This window comes from Priapulus caudatus, unplaced genomic scaffold (assembly GCF_000485595.1).
Source record: "Priapulus caudatus unplaced genomic scaffold, Priapulus_caudatus-5.0.1 Scaffold112, whole genome shotgun sequence".
Taxonomy (NCBI): domain Eukaryota; kingdom Metazoa; phylum Priapulida; class Priapulimorpha; order Priapulimorphida; family Priapulidae; genus Priapulus; species Priapulus caudatus.
The window spans coordinates 471,539-485,794 of NW_014577173.1; the positions used below are offsets into that span (position 1 = coordinate 471,539).

Below are 14,256 nucleotides of genomic sequence, written 5' to 3' on the forward strand. Positions count from 1 at the left end.
GCACGGACGGACGCACGGACGGACGCACGGACGGACGCACGGACGATCAAGCGATTCTACAAGCTGCATCTGACTATGTCAGATGAGCTAAAAAACCAACGTGCACACGGCGCACACACCGAACAGAGAGTCAGTCTCAGAGACTTCCTGCTTTGAAAAGTAGCACCTGGCACTAGAAACTACATTGCTGTATCTACTATTCTTATCGATCCATCCATCTACCCACCATTTAATCGCGTCAATCATTTATCAAAGCGTCCTAGCTAATCATCGATCTTGCAGAATCGGTGCTCAAGCCGCGGGGGCCACACACCAGGATGCGAAGCAGGCGTTTAAAGCGCGCGCGCGCATGCTTACATGATGACTCCGAGACTCCACATATCACAACGCTTGTCGTACGTAGTCGCCTCTCCAATGAATGCTTCCACCACCTCGGGAGCCATGAACTCGGGCGAGCCAACCTGCAGGTGATCGTACCGTTAGAAGAGCGCCAACACAAGGTGGCAGCAGCTACCGAGCCAACGCCAGGTGGCAGCAGCTACCGATTATTTCCGCGACGATCGTTCAGTCCTAAACACGACCTCGCGCGCAACACTCGCGTTGTTCTCTCCCCCCGACTGCAGCAACCGCGCGCGATCATTCTCGGTGGTTTGTGAGAGGACCGTACCGGCGATATCAGCTCGGGCGTCGGGCACGGGGTCTTGCACTGCGACGGGGACCCAAGGCTGCTCATCGCCACCTCCAGACCGCTGACGAGTCCGAAGTCGCCAATCTTCACGGGAGAGATTCGATCGTTGTTCACGCACAGGATGTTCTCAGGCTTCAGATCTCGGTGAGCAATGCCTGCGAAAACGCGGGGAGCAAAGGCGCGGACGCGCGTGAACGGACGCACGCAGAGAAGAAGTACGAATCGTTTACCAAAAAACTTCCTACGCATGCTTCTCTTCGGGAAAAGCAAAGCAGCCTTCTATTTTTAATTCACACGTCTACCAGATGTCTACCATCGATCACCATCCGCCACCGCTTCGTTACCGCACTGACACAACCAGGTGCAAAAATCTACGCAACCGCACTAAGAAACCGTCTAGATCTTTTTACGTCAGCGACCGTCACCGAAACAACAAATGCCTCGAGTCGTGTTCTACCTTTATCATGCAGAAACTTGAGCGCGCTGGCGATGTCCTTAACGACGAGACTAGCTTCGCGTTCCGTAAAGTGACCTCTTTCCTGGATGTGGTCGAGCAAAGGACCTGAAACGAATATAAACCTTTCGGTAAAACCTTTGAACCCGTCACCAACGACCCGAACGCGTCGCCGACGCATTACCTTAACGCGTTGCTGATAACGTTACGCACCATGATCCATTTAGCGTCACAGGTTTGCTGAACATAGTCAGTAGAACGCAGGTCAATAGTAACTAATTATAGCAGTGACAGCTGCACGCGCCGTCGCTCGAGTCAGCGGCTCCCATAAACACCGCAGAATTTTGGCTCGGTTGACTGGCCTAGCATGTATGCACGTCTAAGGGTGCCATAACCTGCCCCACGCTCTCCACCCACCCATGCTCGTCTCCGGCAAGCCCCGCCACTCACTACGTCTTTGCCCTCATCTCTCATTCCTTCTCCCTGCCTCTGTACACCCCCCTTTCCCCATGCCTCCCCCTGCCTATTCCCCACGCCTCCTCCCCTGCCCTCACATCTCCTCCTCTGCCTTGACCCCTCCTCCCCATCCCCGAAGCTTCCCTGACACAAAGCCTCTTCCCCACCCTCTCACCTCCTCCTCCCCCATCCCCAATGCCTCCTCGCTTGCCCTCACATCTCCTCGCCCACCTCCACCCCTCCTCCCTGCTCCAATGCCTCCTCCCCCATCCCCAAAGCTTCCCTGCCCCAACGCCTCCTCCCCACCTTCACACCTCCTCCTCCTCCTCCTCCTCTCCCTCCCGGCGTCACTCACCACCGTGCATCTTCTCCATGACCAGGTAGAACGCGTCGTCTTCCTCGTAGAACTCGAGCAGCTGCAGCAGGTTCTCGTGGCCATTGCAGTGGTGGAACGCCTCGATCTCCTTGAACACCTGCGCGCGCGGCAGACCGGGCGCCTTCTCAATCACCTGCGGCGGACGGGAAAAGACCAGAATTTTTTTTTTTAAATGTCTTTTTTTTCACGGGAGCTCTTTTTCAAAGGTCTGTGTAAAAAATCTCTCTCGGCAAAAATTTCACGGCAGCTATTTTGAGCCTCGCGGGAGCGATTTCGGAGGTTTGAATCGCTCATCGCTCCCGTGTATTTTTTACCGTGGCGTGAGACGTGCGGCGGCATTAGCGTCAGTGTGCGACTCAGCGGAGACATGCGGGGTGAGATGAGGCCGAGATGGGGGTCCATAGGTGGCGTGAGACAAGGACGAGACAGGGGTATGAACATGGCATGAGACAAGACTGAGACAGGAATAGACACAGTGTGAGACGAGGCCAAGAGGGGGTTATGCACGTGACGTGAGACAAGGACGAAGCATGGTGCAAGATAAAAACGAGACGGAGAGGAAATCAACAGTGTAGAGACAGGGAACGAAGCAAAACCAAGACAGGAACCAAAACAGCAATATGGAAGCAGGGAACAAGACAGCGGTAAAGGAGCAGGAAGCAACAGTGTATAAACAGGCAGCTGTGAGACAGCAGCGTACATACAGAGGCGAGACAGCAGTGCAGAGACTAGGAGTCAGAAAGAAGAGAAACAGAGCCAGTCAAGCTGGTCGGGCCGTGTTAAAACGTGCATACGTAATCTCGAAGAGCGCGCGCCTGCGCCTACCTTGACTGCATACTCAATGTCAGTGAGTCCATTCACACAGGTCTGGACAGACCCATACGCTCCGATCCCCAGCAACTCTCCAGTCAGGCTGTACAGATCTGCAATACGTAAGAGAAAAACCGCCTGATGCCGGAGCAATGGGATCGAGAAGCTGGAACAGCACTCACACTCGCTGATCTAGGCCATAAATGCGTTAAAGAACGCGAGAGCTGCGCGGACCTCTAGCACTAACAACAAATAAATCGGCTCCTATACGAGGCTAAACAGGTCTTATGACAAAGCATACATATGACGACTGTCGTCATTTTGTTTGCGCTGCCGTGTAAGGCAATGAAACTGTAATTCTCGAGTAGATATCACAAACCCTAGACGTCCCTGAAATTTTACGACCAACCTCTTCCTAGTCGCCGTAAATACAATTTTTGCTAGGTTAGTATCTCATATTATATATTAGGGCTGTAACGACCCACCGAAATCGAATCGGATCGAGATTTTCTTCCCTCGATCTGATCATCGATATTTTTCACCGTATTTTCGATTCCACTTCGATACCACTTTTTTCCTCCAATAGATGGCGGCACTACGCTATATACTGTGGAGTGTTACCAGAGCATATAAATCACTGGTGAGTAATGGTGATTTATATGCTCTGGTGTTACTCACCAATGTTACTCAGCTACTGTGCAGTGTATATAACTATATATACTCTCTAGACTCTCTAGTCTATTCACCATTTAGTATTCATTGGCAATTTCTAATAATTTATTATTGCAAAATAATAAAAATATAAAAAATAAGATAACATTTCAATATTTTGGGAATCGAATCGAAGGAATCGAATCGAGAGGCTAATATCGAGAACCGGATCGAATCGAGAGACTTGTGTATCGTTACAGCCCTATTATATATGTACATGGCCGCCGCACATACTAATGATATAACCGGCTTCTGTTACAACCTGAACCAATCCAACGTTCTAAACACACGATGCTGCGATAGTGCAACGATAACCGATAACGCGTCCCACTCCTCTCCTTATCAAATCATGCGTCATTCAGTACACGCATCCCCCTTCCCTCACTATTATATTTACAAACATTAACTCCACTGAGCTGGGATGTCATCCTTCCAACATAACTAATGCACAGCGAGCACATTCCTTCTGATACGGATGTGTGCCCGACACGGCTGACGAAATCTGAAGCGCCAGTCTAGATAAACTGCGCGCGAGTTGCTGATGCAATAACACGCGAGCATTGCTGACATACGCCGATGGCCGCCACGTTACCCCGCCACTCCCGATCACGAGGTTCGCACTACGCCTCGGGGGTATATCGGTATCGTTCGCGCGCGCGGTAGACAGTGGGCCCAGCCACGTGCTTGCCTGGGGGTGGGGGCTGTGTACACCCAAAAAGCACTGTGACGTCATAACAGTCGGCCCGCCACCTTTAAACAACATTTTCCTGCACGCCATAACCCGATATCGCCCCAGCCGAAATCGGGCGGATTGGAGTTTTTGCATTACCCCGCGCACATGCATGCATGAATGCGTGAATGCGTCGTCGCATCGACTACATAAAGATATCGAAGACGGGCCTGCCCTTCCCCAAAATACTCGGTCGTGTGGCTGAAGACGAGTTGTGTTTTTAGCATGGCAGCTAGCACACTGACACCTAGGGGAGCTGTCTAGGTTCCCGCATACACGCCGAGAAAACTAACCAACCCCACTCAACCCCAACTGACAGTAGACTATTCCGATCGAGCACGCGCACAGTACAGGTTTCTTGTCGTTGCAACAACAGAGAGGGGGAAAAGCCGCCCACCATTTCTAACCTGCCATCTGCCAACACACGCACACGCTGACGCGCACACACGCTGACGCGCACACACACAACACGTCTGTGCGCACGCACACGCAGACGCGCACACACACAACACGTCTGTGCGCACACACACGCAGACGCGCACACACACAACACGTCTGTGATCTGATCTGCACGACGACGCACCTTCAAACTTGCTGTTGACGAAGCTCGTGTTCTTCTTGCGATGGCGTCGACGCTTCGGCCTGTCGGTGCGACACATGCTGTTTGTGCGATCTTTCAGCACTGTGCACTCTGCAACATTAGAAAGTTGGCTTTGCAAAAGATGACCGCATACACCACACACACACACACGCACACGCACACGCGCACGCGCACGCGCACGCGCACGCACGTCTTTCACTAGTGAATGCACCGGGAACGGCTCTTCTCACAGCAAACTACGTACGCCACGTAATATTTTTCTGCACATGACGATTACCCTCACCCTCTACCCTCTATCCTCTCATCCTGCTCATCCTTGCTCATCCTGAGAAAATAGATGAATCTAATGCGCACATATCAAGTCTATATTAGAGTTATGAAGCCTCATCAAATCAATAACAGCTGCACACAGGATGCAGCGAGGGAAGGGGGAGTAATTTCAGCACAACAGCACGTTATTATTATATAACTAAACGTGAGCGCATGCCACCAACCGCTCTCCAACACCACTTTTACAGGGTTTCTTATACATAAAAGGCACAGTGGCGCACCGCCATTGTCAAATTTAACATCGCCGTTTTGAAATTGTTCCTGTATTTACCAATAAGTATATCCTGTATCTATATATATACCTATAAGTATATCGGGACTGTATTTGAATCCATCATGCGCGTTTTTCCCCCAAACTGGCCATTACCTCCTTTGTCTAATTTTCCCTCAGAAGAAACCCTATAACACCGTTCCAGGGTTTTCCAAGAGCACTTATATAGCCTGGCGGCCCGCCAGTCTATCGTCGAGCCCCGCCATCCTAAAATGCACCCGCCACTCTAAATATCATAGCCGCCATGCTAAAATTAGCTCAAAAATGCTAAAACTAGGACCGTAAAGGCTGCCCCGCCATGCTATAATGAAAAAGCTTGGAGAACCCCCCCAATTTATTAAATACCACATCCCCATTCCCTCCACACGCGAGCGCGCACGCACACAGTACGCACCCATACATTACGCACACAGCATGCACCCATGTACCACGCACACATCACATACACACGCACAACAGACGTGTAAACACTGTAAGCTCAGGTGCATAGGCCTCTAGGCACACAATATTGGCAGTATATAAATTAAATATCACATTTATCATGTGGATAGCCTTGGCGAAATTGCCCACACTCACGCTCACTCATGTGCACGTGCACACACACACGCACGAACGCACACACACATGCACGCACGCACGCACGCGTGTGCGCACACACACACACACACACACGCACGCACGCCACGCACGCACGCACGCACACCGAACGCGCACGCGCACGCGCACACGCACACGCCACACGCACACACACACACGGCGCACACACACCACACACACCACACACACACACACGCGCCGCGCCGCGCACACCAACGACACACACACACAACACGCACACACACACCACACACACACGCACACACACACACGCACACGCACACGCACACGCACACACCCACGGCAGCCGCACACACACACACACACACACACACACACCCACACACAACACACACACACACACACAAAAACACACACACACACACACACACACACACACACACACAACACACACACACACAACACACACACACACACACACACACACACACACACACACACACACACACACACACACACACACACACCACACACACACACACACACACACACACACACACACACACACACACACCACACACACACACACACCACAATGCACACTCACATGCACACGCACACGCACACACGTGGGCAATACATTGAAGCACACTACTGTCTCTTTGTTCTGGTGTAATTTATTATCAACTAGCTTCAACACACAATTTGCACGCTTACATCCTACTGCGCCATGCTTCGCGACAGACACACCGTGGCATAAGCAGCATCGCAGTGCACCGGTGTAACCACAGGCACTTGGAACGTCTCAATGAAAAAAGAAAGTAATGTTGTTTGTGCACAGGGCGGGCGTGCGGTGTACTTGTGTGTTGCAGATAAGCATTTGACCGGCATTTACGGGTAATTATCGGCAATAATAGGCGACATAGAGTAGAGAAACATTAAAACTTTGGTAGTAAATACATTTCGTGTTAATTTACCTTCTTTTTTTTGGACTGAGACGTTCCAAGTGCCTGTGGGTGTAACGTGCGCATGTAGCTACTGAATACCCCAACCCCCTCCACTCCTTGTATCTTGTATCTTGTATCTTGTATCCTGTATTGATTCCCATCCCCTGCTGCAGCGTTGCATTGCAGACACGATGACGACACAGCTGCAACCTGTGTGTGTATCCATGGATGCTGCGTCAGCCACGCAGGCTCGTAACAACAGCAGCCGCACATACAGGTGAGAGACACATACAGGTGAGAGACATACAGGTGAGAGACATACAGGTAGACATGCACAGGTGAGACACGTAGACGAGAGGCTCATATAGATGAGAGACATACAGGTAGACATGCACAGGTGAGGCTCGTAAAAGAGAGGCTCATACAGGTGAGAGACATACAGGTAGACATGCACAGGTGAGGCACGTAAACGAGAGGCTCATACAGGTGAGAGACATACAGGTAGACATACACAGGTGAGACACGTAGATGAGAGGCTCATATAGATGAGAGACATACAGGTAGACATGCACAGGTGAGGCACGTAAACGAGAGGCTCATATAGATGAAAGACATACAGGTAGACATGCACAGGTGAGGCACGTAAACGAAGAGCTCATACAGGTGAGAGACATACAGGTAGACATGCACAGGTGAGGCACGTAAACGAGAGGCTCATACAGGTAGACATGCACACAGGTGAGGCACGTAGATGAGAGGCTCATATAGGTGAGGCATGTACACAGGTGGCGCACATACAGGCGAGGCACACAGGTCTGAGGCACATCCAGAGGTGAGGCATGTAGAGCCGAGGCTCATACAGACAAGATATGCAGGAGAGGGACGCACACTACGGACCGCGCACGTATTTGGAGAAGGTTACTCACCATCATGATTCTCAGCCAGCAGTACCATGGTCGCACCAAAGTCAACGTCGTCCTTCTCCTGGGCCATTACCATCATGTTGTTCTCCTCACTCGTCTGCGCTACCTAGGCAACGAGCACAAGCAACCGGTTACTGATCGCGTGTATACAGTCTATATCTGCGCGCTGCCGTACGCAAAAGGTGACGTGAGCTTAGCGGCGCAGACGAATGCGTGAAATCCCGCTAAGCTGCTGTGTGTGCGTTACACGCGGACAGAGTGAGTATCAGTGTGAAGACTCGTCTCCGTACATGTACTACACGCGACGTTTCATCATCGCTGCGAGCGGTGGCGCCGATCACGCGACCACGCATTAACACATGATTCGAGTGCAAACAAACCCACTCATCTACTGGGGAAGTACCCCACACCTACTGGAGGAATTACCCCCAGATGGGGAAGTACCGGTACCCCACATCTACTGGGGGAAGTACCGGTACCCCACATCTACTGGGGGAAGTACCGGTACCCCACATCTACTGGGGGAAGTACCCCCTCATCTACTAGGGGAAGTACCGGTACCCCACATCTACTGGGGGAAGTACCCACTAGCGGGGAAATATTTGTTGCACACTCACTGGAAAACATATAATAGCCGCTTGCTGAGATAAAGAGCCACTGAATGGTGATGCATAAACTACTCACTCTGCAGTGGCATGCAACCGGAGAACATGAATTTATGCAGTCGGGAATGTACACTCATTTAAAGCAGCTCAGCACACTCAACATGACTTCATCTCCTACCATTATCGTACGTAGCTCTACCAGCGTTCGCTCGCGCTACAGGGGGCAAAGGGGCTATACCAGTATAGCTACATCATCATATGCGCATGCACACAGCTGCACATATCATGGCTTCATCCGCGCGCAACATTACATCAGACACTTATCCTGCTGATCTGCCTTTCACAAGTTGTAAATCCTTCCAGCAGCGCACCCCACTGATGGGGGTTTTGCTGCAAGTACCAGCACGTGTTGCATCATCTGCTGCAAGCATGGCTCATAGGGTCTATGTCCCCCCCCCCCGGGTACTGCCGGAACGTTCCCTGGAGACCCTGGTAACTATCTGATATGGTTAGGGTTAGGGTTAGGGTTAGGGTTAGAGAGTAGGCGTAAGCGACTCCCTAGACTCGTTAGTGGAGTAGGCAAGGTACGGTCCGGCATATTAGATTGTACCAGGGTACGTTCCGGCAGTACCCTGGGGGACATAGACCCTCTCAGCGCAAGCATGTCTGTCGAGGGTCAGCGTGCGACACACTTACTAACGACTGAGCAAAATGCACACTTACGTAATTAGTGTAGGACCACATCGTGACACTTCCTTCCAAACGAAAATAAACGGAACTCTTCTCCGAAGATTCCAATCGATCACGCACACACACGAACGAATATAGTCTGTCCGATCGATGTATCTTCCGAAGCCAAAAACCAGGGCCGCTCTCTCTCTCTCTATCTCTCTTTACACTACACAGTATACCGGCAGACACCGGGACAACGACCAGCGAACGCTACGTTCATGAACACACGAACGACACACAGGTAGATAGCAGTCCCTACTAAGCAGCACCGGTGGGTGTCGCGCCTGCAAATGCCGGTGGAGGCTGCTACAGCTCCGAGAGTGCACGCGGCCAAGCTGTGATGCGGTGGCTACATTCGGCGAACACAACTGGAAATGCCGGCTCACGCGTTATGCTATTTATGCGTTATCTGGGTCACAGGAAAAAATGGCGGGCGAAAATGGCAAACACCGAAAACCCCGCGTGGCTAGAAATACGCCAGTCACGGGATGCGCTTGGCTGTGACTGGGAGGTGAACCAGCGGTCGCGCCGTAGGCCACCATGTTCCCGGTCGCTGTCAAGGCCACGCGGTCCCAAACGTCAACACAAGCAACCGGTAGCTGCTCCCAGCACAGAGCCGGTCCAGAGCGGGACCCGGCAGGGGCACGTTGGGAGTTCGTCGCGTCGCGTGCCACCTGGCATCACTGACAATTTAAAATGCAACCCTGGCGTAGACGCTTATCCTGTCATCTAATTAATTAATTAATTAACAGCCCGGCGCACATTGCCGAACATTTTGCTCAAAAACATTATCGTAGCAATGTTCCATGAAATGTTCGGCAATGTGCGGTGAAAAAAGTCACCGAACATTTGTTCCGAACAATGTTTCTGAAGATCGGAAATGTTTGATATCTCGATATGTCAATGTGCGCTGAATGTCGAACAATCCTAGGAACATTTGTAAATGCCTATCACGCCGATTGGCCACACACCGATCACGTGACTCTTTACAATACAGCTACTAGACGGCGCCACGAGGTTGTTCGCTGCAAAATGTTCGGCAATGTGCGCTGAGCAATTGTTAACCCGCACATTGCCAGACAAAAACATTTGTTCGGACAAACATTTGTTCGGGAAAAAGTTCGGCAATGTGCGCCAGGCTCAACTCCCTCATGTACCATCTAAACATCTCGTAAATGGCCATCTTAGATAATTACTTGGTAATGGGCTATATTTCAGGGTTTCCCATTTTTCTCGATTTGCCGTAAATACGTGTTGAAAATCGAAAAATAAAAATGTGGACAATGGCATATATATGAAATGTCAAATAACGCAGTGGCATTCTTCTGTGTTGTGACAATTGCTTAGTAATTGGCAACCACCAGACAAAAATCTCACTGAGTGACCTAGTGGTTGTGGGCTGGTCACTTATTTATTAACAAAAGCGTAAGGACCACGCCTTGCGAGAAACAAGTGGCGTCATTTAATCGCGACCGTCAACAACAAGTCAAGAAAGACATTTTAACTGTTGCCCATTTTCGTGACATTAACTATGTATGAGTGTTCTAAGACATGTTACCCTTAGTGTAGACATTTGCTGTTACGTAAGCAATACCAGAGAGTATTGTAATGGTCTGAAAAATACGAGAACAGTCGAGAAAACTGTTTGAAATTCTCATTCTAAATGCGTTCAGTAACTGTTGCCAAGGATCTAATAGGACAACAGCACTGCCTGCTGTAAAACAGCACGCTCCGATTGGTGAAAATCGGATTGAATTAGGTCAAAGGTTAGTGCGCCCAGCTACTTCAGTGGTATAACCTCCATTAGTATCTCGTTGGTGGACAGTTGCCGTTGAAAACTATTTTGCGCTTAAATGCGATGAAGACAACGCACGTAATTCCAGGCACACATTTGTGTGGCTTCGATTTAATTACATAGCACGTTGCCGTGGCTACATCACACGCACGACATAGAGTAGTACGACATGTAGAGAAAGTGAGTGGGGAATTAAGAGATTAAAAGAAGGGAGCGAAAGAAAGAGGATGAAGAGAGGAAGAGGAGGGAGCGGGAATGTGTGTGTGTGTGTGTGTGCGGTGCGGTGCGGTGCGGTGTGTGCGCGCGCCGTGCGCGTAGCTCCGCCTGTACATGCGCTTATGTGAGAGGAAGTGAGAGCGAGGGAGAGAGAGAGAGAGAGCGCGCGAGAGAAAGAAAGAGAAAGAAAGAGAGAGGTGGAGAGAGGGAGAGAGGTGTGCGTCACTGTCAGGTGACGCACCACCACAATACAGGGTCTCATTTACAAACACCTGCTGCACTCATGCATGCGTAATACACATCGACTATACAGACAGTTGCACCCATGCTTGCTTGCACGCACGCACACGCACAGACGCACGCACGCACGCGCACACTCACACACACACACACACACACACACACACCACCTGCGAGACATGAATAATTAAAATTTACTTACCACTTTTTACGTAAATAAATACGTCATTAATTTGCTGCACATATTATGCAAACCATTAATTAGCCTGTTCTACATGCCATCAATATATTATACAATTCTCACAGTTGAACACAACGAGACTCCCACGTTATATAATCCTGGGTCACGACATGTCTCTAACCTTAAACGCTAGCAAAAACTTTGAATGTAACTGCAATAATTACGTAACAAGCTTGACAATCCTTCGAGCACACAGCTCATGAATGCAGGGACTCGCAGCAATATAACAAATTATTAGTACAGTTATTGAGCTCATGACCTATGTAGGACTGCGCAAAGAGTGAAAACAGTCCGGATTGTGCATAGAAAAATCGAGAAACTTCAATACGCGCGAAAAGCTCAGCTTTCAGCATCGCGTAACCACGACAACCGGCACGCGTAAGCAACCGCTCGCCGTGTTTTCGATCCGCAATGGCATGCAATCCACATCGTTGTGGCATGTATCGTGTCTGATCGCCGACCACTGATCGCTGCATACTAATAATATAAACGCAGTTACTATTACAAAGATCGCAGTAGCACACGGAGCCGCAGTGCGACCAGGACCCATGCCAGCACACACAGCGTCAAACAGACCAAACAGGTCACCGGCGCGATCGATGCGAATGCATACTTTAGCATAATTTTTATTTAGTAGGTCTCGGGGGAGAGATAGTGAATATAGAAATAAGTTGTGGATATAGAAATCAGTTAACCCTAACCCTAACTCTATCCCTAATTCTAAAATAAGACAAAATTAGCCAATCAGAGCCGTCCCCTAGCGGATCACTATCTCTCCCCTGTGCAAAATTCATTTTTATGTCCACGCGCTCGTTGGAGAGCGCATGCACGAGCATGCATACGACAGATAGCTCATCGGTCAGAGACAGCGTTGCCGAGGTGTACTCAAGACGCCACAGGTCACATCGACCACAACACTCAAGAGCCTGTTGCCGATTGACCTATAAATTTCGGCACTGATCGAACGAACGATCGCTGCTGCCGCCGCCGCCGCTGCATAAACGCCTGATTAGTTATTCGTAGAATGTTATCGGTACTGTATATTTGTCGTCTAGGGCGAGAGAGAAGCAGTCACGCGCCTTCGAGCGAGTGGCACGGGTGTGTGCATCCAAGAGGCAGACACAGTTCGCTGATAGCATGATAGCAGAGAACTGGGGCAAGGAGAAATGGGACAGCGAACCTATTCGCGAGATCTCCTCGCCCAGCCGGAAGACTCAACTATTATACTAGTTATCTAGCCACAGCTAGCTAGTTATCTAGCTACAGCTAGCTAGTTATCTAGCCACAGCTATTTCCTATATATCGCCGTACACGAGTTTACGCACTGCGCGAGAGATTTATTTGCGTTTCATTAACTTACTGCTGCATTATTTCGTCACGATTAATCAATCAATAAAACAACAATAATAATTCAAATTGTATACATAATATCATAATATCAAACAATAAATAACCTACCACCTTATACCACCACTAAGACATTATAAAATACTCTAGAACCCCGGTCTCTCTCTCTCGCTAGTCGACTGTACGTGTACCCTATATGCACGCCTATGTGACGCCTGCACAAAGGGATCGAATGAAAATCCTTCAAATGTCGGCTGCTGGCGAGAACAAAATGTATGCCATGGACTAGTTTCGAGGGAGACTAGCAGCGACCTAAGTAGAGTATCTAGGTGCGCCTGTACAGCGTGTGTGCACACGACTAGCGCCCGTCACCGCTTCTCAAGACAGATAGCAAGATAGAGTAAAGGCGAACAATGCTGCCAACTGGCACGGAGGGATGGCTCCATAGGGTTGCTGCTCATACCGCATTATCCGACTGGACAAATTGACCTAGAGGTATTAGGGGCTGGGGCGGGGCTGGGGCGGAGGGGAATAGGTTTATTGCAAAACTAGTATTTACAACGTTACAATTAAAATTAGCGAAGTTTTAGCAAACACGATGTCATCAGGCAGTATAAAACTTAAATTGATGATATTTTACAATGAATAATATATGTTCCATGGTAAGACATAGATATCGCTTAAAATATTGGTTCATTGGTTCACCGTAGCGTCCGTCTCCGCGTTGGCTGGCTGCATGAGTGACTGGGCGCCGCCATGGTAATCATAACTCGTGGTAGCGGCCAGCGGCAGACGTTTTTGCCCCGCCCGCGTCGGTTCAAGCTCCTCTTGCGGTGCAGTGCGGGCTAATTTTAACTCGGCGATAGGTTTCAACTTCAGCATGTTCGTGGTCGTGCCGGTCTCTCGTCGGGGAGGTGGGGGAGGGTGAAGGGTGGGGGGAGATGTGGGCTTTTAAGGTGCTTCGTGTCAGGCAGGCACGTCGTCTATCCGGTTATTGTCGTGATGCATTAGGGACGACAAACCTTTTTTGCTCGGTGTGAGCTGACGGTGTCTGCTGACTGCTCTTGTGTTGGAACTAGCGCGAGTGTGCTACCACTGTGTACGCATGATGATGACATTAGAGGGTTAGAACTTAGAACCATTAGTGGTAGTCACGATGACGGCCACGTTGGCACTTAAGAGTTTGGGGGTGGGGGCTGGCTATACGTCATGTACAGTGTGTGGG

At 50.0% G+C, this 14,256-nt stretch overlaps 1 protein-coding gene across 4 annotated transcripts in view; it reads right to left on the reverse strand.

Moving 5' to 3' along the window:
• The window catches only part of LOC106805392 (MAP kinase-interacting serine/threonine-protein kinase 2-like), a 30,472-nt gene that overhangs the window by 4,034 nt on the left and 12,182 nt on the right, over positions 1-14,256 (reverse strand). For 2 of the 4 annotated variants that reach the window (XM_014806956.1, XM_014806955.1), the window contains exons 2-8: positions 7,859-7,961; positions 4,809-4,916; positions 2,800-2,897; positions 1,954-2,107; positions 1,146-1,250; positions 668-843; positions 358-461 (exon numbers count right to left, since the gene is read on the reverse strand). In XM_014806956.1, the coding sequence (XP_014662442.1) occupies positions 358-461; positions 668-843; positions 1,146-1,250; positions 1,954-2,107; positions 2,800-2,897; positions 4,809-4,916; positions 7,859-7,934 (821 nt within the window). In that variant the 5' untranslated portion in view covers positions 7,935-7,961. Of the gene's footprint in view, positions 1-357; positions 462-667; positions 844-1,145; positions 1,251-1,953; positions 2,108-2,799; positions 2,898-4,808; positions 4,917-7,858; positions 7,962-9,183; positions 9,546-14,256 lie in introns of those variants that run through there. The other 2 variants (XM_014806954.1, XM_014806957.1) reach the window with 2 other exon arrangements.